Genomic DNA, 14,454 nt, shown 5'->3' on the forward strand with positions numbered 1-14,454 from the left:
GCAGCCAGGCCACACCATGTATTAGGCTATGTTCATATTTTGTTTTTGCCCCATGTTTGACATATGGAAGTTCCTGGTGCATACTCTAAATATCTATAGGGCTCAATTCAACCCAACAGATGACATAAGACTGGCATCCATCAGGCTGGTATAAGTTGGTATACTTTTTTTTTTTTAAAAAACTAAATAGAAAATGGGTGTCTACAACCCTTTTCTATACAGCAGCAACATCTGCCATGTTACATATACAGTCTATAGCTGCAAACAGGTGACTGGTCTTTGTTTCTACACATATGTATCTCACACCTGTCACTCTTCTCACTCAGCTCTTAGTACAGTACTATGGGCAAGGTTCTTCTACAAACACACAGACTGCTTGTTATTCCCTGCATTTTATGTAGCCCATTCTCTTTCTCTCTTCTACTTACCTTTTTCTGAATCGGCAGGGAGGAAGTAAAGGGTCGCAGTAATTTAAGTCACATCCCTACTCTGGTCAATATTGAAATTTACACACTATACAGACGATAGATACTAATTCAGATTAGAAACTTGTGAGGGGCATATACTAATAAGTCTTAGGTTGCAGAAATGCAGATTTTTTTGTTGCAGATTTTGCTGCATTTTTTGAGCCAAAGCCATATAGGAAGCACTGATACTTCTCCCTTCTGTCGATTCTACTCTCAAAAAAAGTGCATCAAAATTTGCAACGAAAAATCTGCGTTTTTGCAACGTGGGGCTTCAGCCTTATTTAAGTCTGTCAAAAGAAAATTCTATATCAAACCAGCCACACTATATAGTAGGGTACGTTATGCTGAGCACTGTCATACTGTTAGATAGTCCAGTAGATACACCATCTCCTTGAAAAAAAATCAGTATTTAGAAGCTGAAATACAAGGCAGCATTCCAGGGTTCAGGTTTTCACTTGTATATTTAGAAGAATTGCTTTTCCAAGGAAATCTTGTATGTATTGGACTATCTCCAGAAATGGTTGTGCTCAGGATAATGTTCCCTACAATGCAATGTGGCTGGTGATCACTGCAGGTATACTATAAGATAAAGGCCATTGTTGAGGATCACTCACCTGAGGGTCTTCTTTATTGTGGCTGTTGTCATTCCCCATACTGTACTCTCTGGTTTAATATCCCACTCCGGAATCTGAAAAGGAGCAACATAAATGCTGTCATCAGAAACACAAATATTGGGGAGCAGTATTCTGTACGTTAGCTACCTAGCACATATTACAAGGATTGTCCAGTAATAGGAAACTATAGCTACTTTCTTCTAGAAACAGCACCCCACCTATATACGGGTTGTGTCTGGTATTGCAGCTCAGCTCCACTATAGGGAATAGTCAAGCTGTAATACCATACGCAACCTATAGACAGCTGTGGTGCTGTTGTTATAAGAAAGCAGCTAATAGGTAGAATTAGACAAAGTCCCTGAAGCCAGTATTTCACCGTGCACCCCATCCCAAACCTGAATCCCCATACACTTACAGTAGTTGTCATATAGTCCAGTTTGCAGTCTCTTGTAGTAAGATTGTTAAAGTCTTCACTGACTTGAGAATCCACGTCCCGTGTTCTGTGTCTTCAGCTCCGTCCTATGGCATACGCTTCTTGACTGCACATGCAGAATTAATGTTGTTTTTTTCTTCCTCCTGCACAAATAGGTAAAATAAAACGATTATCTGGGAGCCGCCCGTCATAACACCAAACCTGCTAAACACACACTACCAGCACCCGCCCCTAGCACGAAATCTAGGAAGTAAGCGACTCAATTAATCCAGGATCATCTGTCACCTATACAGCTGCAGAGCCAGGACTGTGTTCAGATTTCACTTTAGAAGGCACTTAAAGGGCTTTTCTAGATGTATGTAAATAAAGCTTAATCACCTTGTATATGACAATAAAAAGTTATAGAACTTTCTAATAAGAGATTAGTGAATGAGAACACTCTTATTTGCATTTAGAGGCTGCAATCCTGTATATATCTAGTCCTGCTCTCTGCTGAAATACGGTCTCAGCTGATGCAGAATTATCCTAGGTCAGGGGTCAGCAACCTTCGGCCCTCCAGCTGCTGTGGAACTACAACTCCCAACATGCTCCACTCACTGCCAGGTTCCAAGAACAGCATGCTGGGAGTTGTAGTTTTCCAACAGCTGGTGTGCTGAAGGTTGCCTACCCCTGCACCAGGTTAACACTAGCATAGGGATGTTCATTGTTCTAGTCTGTCGGAGAACCAGAACAATGGACAAACGGACCACTAAAACAGCGGACACGGAGCATGGCGGACCCTATTGACTATCATGGGATCCATCAGGTGTCCATTCTTTTTTCAGTCGTCTTTTTCGTCCAGCATGAGACTCTGACACAGATGTTACCCAGCCTTAGTATGTGCAGATTTGCAGCCCCTGAATGTAAAAAATAAGTGTCCTCATTCACTGACAGCAAACACTTATCTTGAATATAACCAACGGCGTCATCAGGATCGGTTTGCTTCCGTCATATAATAGATCTCTTCCTATAATGTAACAGAAAAACAGAATTCTTGACAAGATGGATTCTCTGTGGGATACTCCGCCGCTGAATCTGCCTAAATTCAGTAGAGAGAAAAAATCCTGCAAAAAGCACTTTTCTCTTGACTGGTTTCAGTATGAAATCGGTGAAAACAGGGCGAAATTCTGGCGGACCTCTTAAAGAGGACCTTTCACCAATTTGGGCACAGGCAGTTCTATATACTGCTGGAAAGCTGATAGTACGCTGAATTCAGCACACTGTCGGCTTTCCCGATCTGTGCCCCAGGTAAAGCGCTATCAGTCCCAGTACCATAGCTCTTTACAGTCAGAAGGGCGTTCCTGACAATCTGTCAGGACCGTCCTTCTCCACAGCAGCGCCTATCGCGCTGTACAGTGTGAGCGGGGAGGAACGCCCCCTCCCTCTCCTGATAATACCCGTCTATGGACGAGCACTGTGAGCAGAGGGAGGGGGCGTTCCTCCCCGCTCACACTGTACAGCGCGATAGGCACTGCTGGGAAGAAGGACGTACCTGACTGACTGTCAGGAACGCCTTTCTGACTGGGGCACAGATCGGGAAAGCTGATAGTGCGCTGAACTCAACGCACTGTTGGCTTTCCAGCAGTATATAGAACTACCTGTGCCCCAAACCATGAAAGGTCCTATTTAAACCGGACACAGAGTACTGCATGTCTGACTCTGTGTCCGGTTTAAAAAAACGGTTTCGCCACGGAGCGCATAAAATGCTCACCGGCGGACACAGCTGGAGACTTTTCAAGCCCATTCAAATGAATAGGCTTGAAACATGCCATCAGATTTCCGTCTCCTGCCCGTTTTGTACAGGAAACGGAAACCTGCAGAACGGAGTACGGGCGCAGATGTGAACGAGCCCTTATGTGCTCCCCTCTCTCCGTTTTTATGAAAGTGGGAGGAACAGGGCAGAGACCAATGTGGGCCAGGGTGGGGACTACTTGGAATGGCAAATTTACTATAACTGAACTATACCTGAAATCTACGCCAAATCCTAACTGGCATAGGTGCCAACCCTGGAGCAAAGGAATATGTGGCTGAATTATTGACAGGCTGGAGCCTCTAAATAATTTAGGCGCATTTCACGCCAGCCACAGACTTAGTTAAGACTGGCAGACAGAGTAAATTCCCCCAATGTTTTTTCTTTCTAAAACTACAAAGGGAATGTCAACAACCACCAACAGTACAGTCGGAGGCTGCCATCTTCAGTGGATATCCTGTAAGTGAAATATCTTTTCTTACGACTTTTTGGGGGGCAAGAGATTATCTTTTTGTGTAATACAAACACTCATTCCGCCTGTGCTAATTTGCTAAATCTCTGTTTCATAAGGGGTTTTTTGCCTACCCAATAAACAGTGTAACACAGCCTGCTAATCTGAAAAATTCACATTTGTTAAGGTTTTTTTTTCTTTTTGCATCAATAAACAACAATGCAGTCTGTGCTAAACTGAAAAATCTCCATTTGTTAAGGTTTGGGTTTTTTGGTTATCCAATAAACACTGACACAGCCTGTACTAATCTGAAAAATCTCAACTTGTTAGTTATGGGTTGTTGTTTTTTTTGTTATCTAATAAACAGTGATTCGCCTGTTCTAATCTGAAAATCTGTCTTTGTTAATTTTTTTTGGTTACCCAATATACATACAAACAGTAGAGATGAGCGAACAGTGAAATATTCGATATTGGTTTCGAATAGCCCCTCAATATTTGACTATTCGAACGACTATCAAACCCCATTATAGTCTATAGGGAAAAATGCTTCGTTTCAGGGGATCCCACTCTTCGACTCAAGAGAGTCACCAAGTCCACTATGACACCCCAGGAAATGATGCCAACACCCTGGAATGCAACTGGGACAGCAGGGGAAGTATGTCTGGGGGCATCTAACATGCCCAAGTCCCTGTATTATGCCACTAATAATGCGGGAGCCGACTTTTTCCCATAGGAATGCATTGACCAGCGTTGATTGGCCAAATGCCATACAGAGGACAGCATCTGGCCAATCAACGCTGGTTCAGCGCACGGCCAGCTCTGCTGCATCTCAGGTCAACTCTGCTATACCTGAGATCGGACCACAATGGAGACTGTGGACCGATCTTAGACTCCGCCTCCTCCGGCAGAACCAGCATTGATTGGCCGAATGCTGTACACTGTATGACATTCGGCCAATCAACGCTGGTCAATGCATTACTATGAGAAAAAGTCAGCTCCCGCATAACACAAGCTGACAGGGATCCCGACTAGCATATAATGGGCTGCCACGAGATAGAGCCCCAAAGATCTGTTTGAGTAACATTCCTACCTAAATAAAGGTAATCCCTAGCTAACCCTGCCAGTACATCTATCCCTGTCTCACAGTCACATAGTTCACAGCCTCATATGAACCGAATCTGAAATCCACCATTCGTATAAATTGGAGGTCACCTGAATTAGCCGCCAATTACTTTTTCCAATTTTTTTTCCATGCCTCTGTTGTCGTAGTTCCTGTCCCACCTCCCCTGCACAGTTATTGGTGTAAAAAAAGCGCCAGGGAAGGTGGGAGGGGATAAGAATTTTAGTGCCTTTGCTGCGTGGTATTCGATTGGAATCGAATATCTCGAGCAGCCTGATATTTGATCGAATACCAATTTGATCGAATGCCGTTCGCTCATCTCTAACAAACAGCAAAAAAAAAAAAGAAAAGAAAAGAAAAGCTGATTGACGTAGATCTAGTCAAGTACTCACTGACCAGGTCACCCCTTAAGTGTTTTGCTATTTTTCTTTAAATTTTTTTTGTTGTTGTTGCAAAAAACTAACAAAATAAAACATACACATCATATCAGAATTGTTGGCAACCACTTTTATAATTAATTCTAATTAAAATAGTAGGAAAAAAAAGGGCAGGAGACAGGCAAAAGGAGGGGGAGGAGGAAACACTTGTGCAAGTATTACTACTGTACTAACAATAAAACAACATGGGTAGCAACAGCAACACCACCGATGTCAGATATTTGTCAGCTGAACAACTATTCCACAACTCCCTCAAACACATCCATGCTTGTTTCAATCAGTCATGTGTGTCTTCTGAATGAGGAAGAGGAAGTGATCTGCTTTCTAAATGCTCTGGAAGAGACCTTTTTTCCCTGAAAATAGTGGGATAATAGTGTTGAAACCCAACTGCCATCAGGGAAGGTTGGGACACAACAATACTTATTATACAGTCAGTTGGTCACACCATAATCACCAGGAGCTGACAATATTAATGTGTATGGAAAACTTTCCTCTTGACCTCTTTTAAGGGGATTGTCAGGGATTATACATTTTATTGCATGCCTTTATATTTATCTGCATCCACCCCTTCATTTCTGCGCTGGTCTGAGACACTGCCAACTCTGAGCAGTAATGGAGGGGGTGCAGGTAGAATAAATGCATTTTTTTTTTCTAACCCTCCCCTGCTTCATAAATTGAAAATTATAATCCTGAACATCTCCTTTAATAGCTAGGTTAAATATCAACATCTATAGTCCATGTTGGATGATAGCACTCACATCATCAGTCACTTCATAGCCAGTATGAGTCAGGGTGTAAGTTGTATCCCTGTATCTACCAACCAAGTTCCAGTAAGTGAGATTCCAGCTGCTTCTATACCTACGTCAGAAATGTCACATGGCGAAATGTCTCATGTCCCTAAGAGAGTTGGAACAAGGGTGAAAATATGAGGACAACCCAAATCTACCTCTAATAGCAACACAGAAGAAGGGGGAGTGTTATGGGAAAGGTGACACAATATAAGAATAGAAATGTCAATGATGTTAAATTTACTTCCTAGGAATTTTCATTTTAAGTCAGGAATTTGCTGACATGGTAACATCCACATTCATGTACATTCCAATTTAACAGGAATCCAATGTGAACCCTGAAGCTGCCCGTACACCTTCAGTAGCTGCCCGTACACCTTCAGTAGCTGGGGGCCAAATACTTGCTTGGCAGATATTCTTCCTGACCACTTCACAAAGGGAAGAGTAAAGATCCTACCAGACACCAAATGATCGGGTAGGTTAAAGGGATTTTCCAGGACTTGCAATCTATTCTTAGGATAGTGATCAACATCAGATTGGGGGGTCTGACAACCCAGCACCCTCACAATCAGCTGTCTTAAGCTTTAATGCTTACCAAGCTCAGTCCAATACATTGTATAGTGGCCATACTTGGTATTGCAACTCAGTCCCATTCATGTGACAGATAAACATGATGTGACAGATCTGTGAAGAGGAAGCGGTGCTCGCCTGAAATAACAGCTTGTCCCATCACAAGGATCCTATCTATACTGCTGGTTAATGTGGTTGTAAGACTTTTCCTGAATACACTGCTTCAGCAAAACTGCTTTGTTTGTCCACTATCTTACTTTATTCAATTTTTTGTGACCACAGCCCTGACCTAGCTGCTCCTGAGTCAAATGATGTATCTGCTGCTCTCAGGGGGGAGGGAGGAGGGGCTAAGTGCAGGGAGCCAGCCTGTGTATCTAGCTAATCCTGTGTCTACACCATGTGACCTAGGTCCTGCACTCAGATAGAGGAGAGGAGCTGCTTTCATTTCTTCTGTTCTCCCAGTTATCAGGCTAGCTAACTCAATTGTGTTCATTATGGCAGAGACAGGCAGTCTCTGTATGTAACACAGAATGGAGTTGCTGCTGCCTGTACTTCATAGTCCAATGTGGGTGGGCGGAGCTACACGTGAATATGGGGGCGGAGCTAAACGGCAGGTTGCCTGTGAAACCCCGCCCACCAAATGATGCAAGAAACCAGGAAGAAAGAAGATTTTACAAGAGTGAAGACTGCTGAGTATGTGAGGTGGGAATACCCCTTTAATAGCAAGGGTGCCAGATGTCAGACCCTCACTAAGGATAGGTCATCACTATCACAGTCCTGGAGTAAACCTTTAAAATCTAACATGCCCGATAGATCTTAATACTGCCCAATACATATGGCATGACATATGACTGATGTCAACTATAATTTTGTAGTTTTGGCCTGTACCATTTGAGAATGCGGGGGTGGTTTACGTTTACAAAGCGCAACATCAATTTCAAGAGAATGCAAGAAAATTCTGGTCAGAAGAAAGGCAAATCTTCCCCTCTTACAGAGTAAAACAAGACTTATCTTCTTTTTTACCAAAATAGTTTACAAATTCTGTGCTTATTTATTTCTACAGAAATCCAGATCTTCAGGATAGGCAGCGATTTATAAGGTAACGTTACCTGGGGCAGAGGGTTTAGGAGCTTATGCATCCTGTTCACATTTCATTATATAATAGAAAAGTATGCACTAAGCTCCCAGGTTCCCTCTAGTGGTGACTAATGGCGGCATGTTATCTTCAAGTCAGCAGAGAATTTGGAGCACTGTATCAAAAACTTCTATAAAGACATATTAATATTAAGAATTAACCAGTAGTTTGGACAAAAAATTTGATAATACTAAGTGAAGATTCAGTTTAAAGAGGACCTTTCTTGTCCTCATCAATGTGGGGTATTATATACTGCCAGAAAGCTGGCAGTGCCCTGAATTTCAGACACTGTCAGCTTTCCCAGTATGTACCCGGGTGCTGGAGATATGGGTGCCATTAATTTCGTCACCGATATCTCCCCACTGTCAGAAGGGCGGAGCTTACAGCCTTGCCTCATTGCTGGGCTGTGAGGAACTCCACCCTGACTGTACTCTAACATAGCTTTGTACTGTCAGCTGAGCAAAACACCCCAGCTCTCATGATTGGTTGGGGTCCCAGTGGTCAGATCACCACCGATCAGAAAATTATCCTCTATCCTAGTTATAGGATTATATACTTGTCAACAGAATACCTAGTTAAGGGTGTACACTACATGTACTAGAAGCAGTTCATTGGAATTTTCCTAGAAAGACTTCTTTCTAAAACCTGCTACACAGTATATCAATGAAGTACTATAAGCTAAAGACCAAACAATGTGATCAAGGACTTATTGCACTGCTTCTTTAAAGAGATTGTGCCCTTAAGGACATTTATCCACTATCTACAGGTTGGGGATAAGCGTCAGATCCTTGTGGGTTTGACCACTGGCACCTACAGCGTTTGAGGAGTATGGGGGAACAAAAGGCCCCATGCCTCTTCCTTGTGAATAGAGAGCCAGTGCACTTGCATGACTCTCACTGGCAGAGGCAACTGCGCAGGCGTCGGAGGTGACGCAAAGGAAGGGGAGGATCCAGCCGAAGATAGAGGCGTCGCTGGAGCCGGTTTTCAAGCAGCAGTGGGGACGCCCCATCGCATTTTCAGCGCTGGGGCCCTCCCCCATTGCTGCAAGAGAACTAATGTGCATACCGGTAAAAAACGGTATTTCTAAGGAACGGCGCAGCGGAGACCACGTCTAAAGGTAAAGTAGAAAGGCTATTCCGACGTGTCATCGCCAAAAAAATTCATTTCAATGGTAGAATCCCTTTAAGTCCCTACTGATGTATAGCACTTGGCTGTCTCTGGTTCTCCCCATTCTTTGGATCGTTCAGACCACTACCCATCAGTTAATTATACTTTATCCAATTGGCACACAGTTTAGCAGCACCCTTACGCTAGGTTTACAATATCATTGGCTCACCGTTGCTCAGGTCCATCAGGAGGCCCAAACAATGGAAGGCGGATGGGGTCTGTCAGGTTTCTATTGTTCTGACAGTTCCTCGTGCAGGACTTTTTTTTTCAAAGATTTTTGACAGAGTCTCCAACAGGGACTCCAACACAGATGTGAACCCAGCCTTAGTGCTTTTCTGTGTTTTATATTAAAAATAGTTTGAGGACAAATGTGACAAATATGCAAAAGTAGAATAAATTGGAAGGAGGCAACTATAGCGCTGGTAAATACTATTGCTCATACGCAACACTGACTGACATAAGACATCTTACACGCAGGATCATCTTGTCACTTGTGTAATGTCTGACTCACAAATTGCTCAGAAGCACTATTAGTGTGAAGGCTACAATTTACTGTGGATTATCTTAAGGAGTGTCTCAAGTTGATGGCTTGTAGAATAACATCAATATGCACTTTGCTACTGAACAGGTGTCTAACCATCAGTGCACCATAGCTCACCATACTAAAAGTCCCATTACTTTACTCACGTCTTACCTTAAAGCACAGCAGTTCATGATAAACGCAGACACGGTACTGAGGTCCCTCAAGTTACAATGGCCTTAGGATACCTTTTCAACATTCAGTCACTTTTCTGGACCACTTATCTGTATTGGTGGACAGACTCACAAATATAAACTTAGCGGATCATATAAGTCTTTTTGCAGATCTGTGATTGTGGCTGACATACAGGTGTTGGTGTGTTTTTTGTGAACTGCGGACCATTATGTGCCGCTTTAATAGCCACTACAGTTGCGTGCATGTAGCCTTGCACATTTGGGAGTGGAAATCCAATGAGCCCTGGAAAGCTAGCCAGAGGAATCAAGTGGAGATAATGGTGGACCAGTTCCCCACACAGTGAATTCGGGGGTGTCCACCCCATGATTCATGATGCACGCTCTGGTTGCAGGTATTGCTGTATATGTATTGCTATATACATTTTATCTGCATGGAAATCCTATCCAGGACTAGGTTAGAAACTGAGGACAACAGGCAATTCTATCTCATTAGAAAGTAAACCTTCCATACACTGGCACCAGAAATAAAGCGAGTGCCCAACGCTCCAGAGTTTATAGTTTGTGGTTTCCAGGTAATTGTTTAAGGTCCTGCTAAATACAATATGTGAGTCTTTCTAAGCTAAATATATCAGCGTCCAGTTAAGCGACAGAGGAGTAACACGATCACCACAGCTAATCCTCACCCGACCACATGGACAGAGAGCCAAATATGAGTGCCAAAACTGAAAAACAATAGGCACTTCAGACACAAAGTCCTGACCGGTGCGATGATGTCAGGCTTTATTGTGCGCCAATACTGCTGCTAATGGCAGGCAGAGATTACTGTACGCAAATCCTATAGATCTTTATAGTGGTTCTACATGTATCAACCTAGAATATCTTTGTATATTGAAGAGAACCTTCCATGTCCTTTAAAGGGATTCTACCATTAAAAAACTTTTTTCTGTGGATAACACGTCGGAATAGCCTTTAGAAAGGCTATTCGTCTCTTACCTTTAGATGGGATCTCCGCCACGCCGTTCCTTAGTAATACCGTTTTTTATCGGTATGTAAATTAGTTCTCTAGCAGCGATGGGGGCGGGCCCCAGCACTGAAAATGCGATGAGGGCGTCCCCACCGCTGCCCGAGAACAGGATCCTGCGCCGCCTCTGTCTTCTGCTGGATCCTCCCCTTCTTTCTTCAGCAGCGTCACCTCTGTCGGCTCTTACACTAGTAGAGCCGACTGCGCATGCTCGCAATTGTGGCCTCGGAACTATGGCCGCGCATGCGCAGTCGGCTCTACTCGTGTAAGAGCCGACAGAGGTGACGCTGCTGAAGAAAGAAGGGGAGGATCCAGCAGAAGACAGAGGCGGCGCAGGATCCTGTTCTTGGGCAGCGGTGAGAACGCCCTCATTGCATTTTCAGTGCTGGGGCCCGCCTCCATCGCTGCCAGAGAACTAATTTACATACCGGTAAAAAACGGTATTACTAAGGAACGGTGTGGCGGAGATCCCATCTAAAGGTAGGAGACGAATAGCCTTTCTAAAGGCTATTCCGACGTGTTATCCACAGAAAAAAGTTTTTTAATGGTAGAATCCCTTTAACATTGTCCATGTTATATATCAGTGATTTCAGCGCACTGTGACAGTATCTTCCCCGGTTGCAGAGATATCGGTGTCGTTATTTTCGGTACGATAACACTTCACTGACAGAGGAGCCAGCCTTACAACTCCGCGTCATCGCTGGACAATGAAGAAGACCCCCTTGATGTTTCACGGGGTGACTCTCTGCAACCTGTCTCTTCTCACTATCACAGTTACTGGGTTGACCACCATCCATATTCAGTGACTATAAGCGTCCTGCAAATCTGAATTTCCCTAGTGCTCTTGTACTGCCAGTTATAGAGGTATATACCTTGTACTAGCTTATCCGGTCTTCCATTGGACAACTCACGCACACTGAAGCCCCCCAATACCAACAACCTAAACAAAAACACAGGAAAAGGGGAAGTCACAAGAAAAGTAGATCCTGTTCCTGCACATCAAGGAATCTTGCACAATTTGGATTCTTGAAGAACTCGGTTTTCAATGTCAAGTTCACGGCATTAACTATTATAATAACTTACATATCATACTGAGAAACCGCTAGGATGTTTCCAGGTATACCCTTTATGTGAATTATACAATAAATCCAGACAACAAAGGATATATTGTTAGTTACCCAACGTTCCAGATGGTTATTTACTCGTAGTCTGCAGTGCCTTCCAGGAGCGCCCAGCCCGTAGGGCACGTGAAGGTCTATTGCACTACTATGCAGGTATCACTTGCCTTTGCCTGCACCACATAGTTGTCTACTGTTCAATGGAGGCGATTGTCATTGGAATATGAGCTGATAGAGCGCTTACATAATGCGCTCCACAGACAGTTGTCTTATGTGAAGAATCTGGAGCAGATCTCCATGGTGCAGTCATCTATTTACAGGCTACAAATCATCACGTTACAAGTACTGTATATTTAAGGGGAGTCATCTGTTTAGAAATCCTGTCTATATTGTTATGATACATAGAGAGGTACATGTTATCTTACCAGCAGAATAATGACTACTACACACTGGGAAAGGAGACCGCCATCCCTCACTGTATAATGTGAATCCTATCCAGAGAAATCATTACTATATAGCTGTGGATAGCTGGTCGCTATTGTTGGGTTGTCCAGTCTCAAACCAATACTAAGAGACAAATGTTGTTTGTATACTGAAAATTCAGATAATTTTCCAATATACTTTCTGTATGAATTTCTCACAGGTTTCTAGACCTCTGCTTGCTGTCATTCATTCTTCTTACTTCCTGTGGGTTAAAATGAGTTCATGGTCATGTGATATATGGCCCATGGTCATGTGATATAAGGTCCAAGGTCATATGATATAAGGTCCATGGTCATGCGATATAAGGTCCATGGTCATGTGATATATGGTCCATGGTCATGTGATATAAGGTCCATGGTCATGTGATATATGGCCCATGGTCATGTGATATATGGTCCATGGTCATGTGATATAAGGTGCATGGTCATGTGATATATGGCCCATGGTCATGTGATGGTCACATAGGTGCACAGCTCATTACCAAGCAGGTGTCTAATTATTTTGCTGTGACGAATTGTGCATCTGTGTGTTCATCACATGACCATGGATTATATATCACATGATCATAGACTGATTTTTATCCACTGGAAGTAAACAAAGAATAACAGCAAGCAGAGATCTAGAAACCATGAGGAATTGATACAGAAAGTACATTGGAAAATTGAACGACTTTTCATGATAGAAACAATGGCATTTGTCTCCCCATATTGGTCTGAAATTGGAAAACCCCTTTAAGGCTAAGGCCCCACGTTGCGGAAACGCAGCTTTTTTTGTTACATATTTTGCTGCGGTTTTTTGAGACAAAGCCAGGAGTGGATTGAGCAGAAGTGAGAAGTATAAGAACTTCCTACACATTCCCCATTCCTTTTGTAGCCATTCTTGGTATTGGCTGAAAAAAAAAAAAAAAATGCAGCAAAATCTGCAACAAAAAAAGCTGTGTTTCCGCAACGTGGGGCTTCAGCCTAAGCCCTCGTTCACATCAGCGTTCGGATTCCATATGGGGGAGTCTGCAGGGGAACCCCCACCCCCGAACGGAATACCAAACACAAGTGCAAGCGCTGATGCAGTAAAAGCACACAGACCCCATAGACTATAATGGGGTCCGAGTGCTTGCCGCCACATCTCCACAGGGATTGTACGGACAGGAAAGTAGTTCCCTGTCCGCATGATTCGTGTGGGCAGCGGGCGGCCATCACACGGACCCCATTATAGTCTATGAGGGCCGTGTGTTTTTACAGCACAGTGCTTGTAATTGCGTATTCCGTTCGGGGGGGTCTCCATGCGAACTCTCCCCGGATGGAATACAAAAGCAGATGTGAACCAACCCAAAGTCTCCTGTAGGCTTTTCAGCTGAATCTCATGCCTTGTAAATACAGAGCACTAGTAAAGACGGTCAATGTCCACCACCATCATCATACCTACACACCATAATTACTCATCAAAAAGCTCAAAACGGAAGGTGTACTTTGTTATGTAGATAGATAAATGGCTGGACAGACAGACAGACAGACAGACAGATAGATGTTTCCTGCTAGAAAAGATTTCTTCCTGCCCCAGTAAAAACTTGCATGTCATTGTAGAAGTCTCCAAGTGTGAAATGAAGCCCCTTATGTATAAAGACTAAGCAGTTTGCTCTGTCAGCACTCTCTTACTATATACAGATTATGTTGCCTTTTCACTAACAAATATGATTCAGGTCATAGAATAAGAAGCACATAATCCACTGCAGAATACAGCTATTGATGGTAAAGCAGGGATCCTGCAATCTATACAGAACACATACACGTATACTTTTCTCTACACCATAACCTTTGCTCTCATTGCACACATGGGACATATCAAATTAGTAGGATCTAAAAAAAAAAAAGTCGTATAACTCACTCATAAGAACTAGGCCTTGATGTCAAGTGAGGGGCTCCAGATAAGCTCAAATCTCAAAGAGGACGACCCTTTGAGGTTCATTATTGAGACCATCAACAAAACCTTTGAATATCTACTTGAAATAGTTGTTTCTTTTTTATTTTATGATTCCATATGATAACTTTATACACATCTGCTAAAGCTTTATATGAAAATACAGGAATTGCATATACAATACAGCAATGTCCTAACACATTACCTGAGTCACTACCTTGATAAAAAGCAGG

At 43.1% G+C, this 14,454-nt stretch overlaps 1 protein-coding gene across 4 annotated transcripts in view; it reads right to left on the reverse strand.

Moving 5' to 3' along the window:
• TACC2 (transforming acidic coiled-coil containing protein 2) overlaps nucleotides 1-14,454 on the reverse strand; it is a 101,513-nt gene that overhangs the window by 86,204 nt on the left and 855 nt on the right. For all 4 annotated transcript variants that reach the window (XM_075257471.1, XM_075257470.1, XM_075257468.1 and 1 more), the window contains exons 2-3: nucleotides 1,497-1,657; nucleotides 1,082-1,155 (exon numbers count right to left, since the gene is read on the reverse strand). In XM_075257471.1, coding sequence (XP_075113572.1) covers nucleotides 1,082-1,120 — 39 coding nt within the window. In that variant the 5' untranslated portion in view covers nucleotides 1,121-1,155; nucleotides 1,497-1,657. The remainder of the gene's footprint in view (nucleotides 1-1,081; nucleotides 1,156-1,496; nucleotides 1,658-14,454) is intronic.

Source organism: Leptodactylus fuscus, chromosome 10 (assembly GCF_031893055.1).
Source record: "Leptodactylus fuscus isolate aLepFus1 chromosome 10, aLepFus1.hap2, whole genome shotgun sequence".
Lineage (NCBI taxonomy): Eukaryota > Metazoa > Chordata > Amphibia > Anura > Leptodactylidae > Leptodactylus > Leptodactylus fuscus.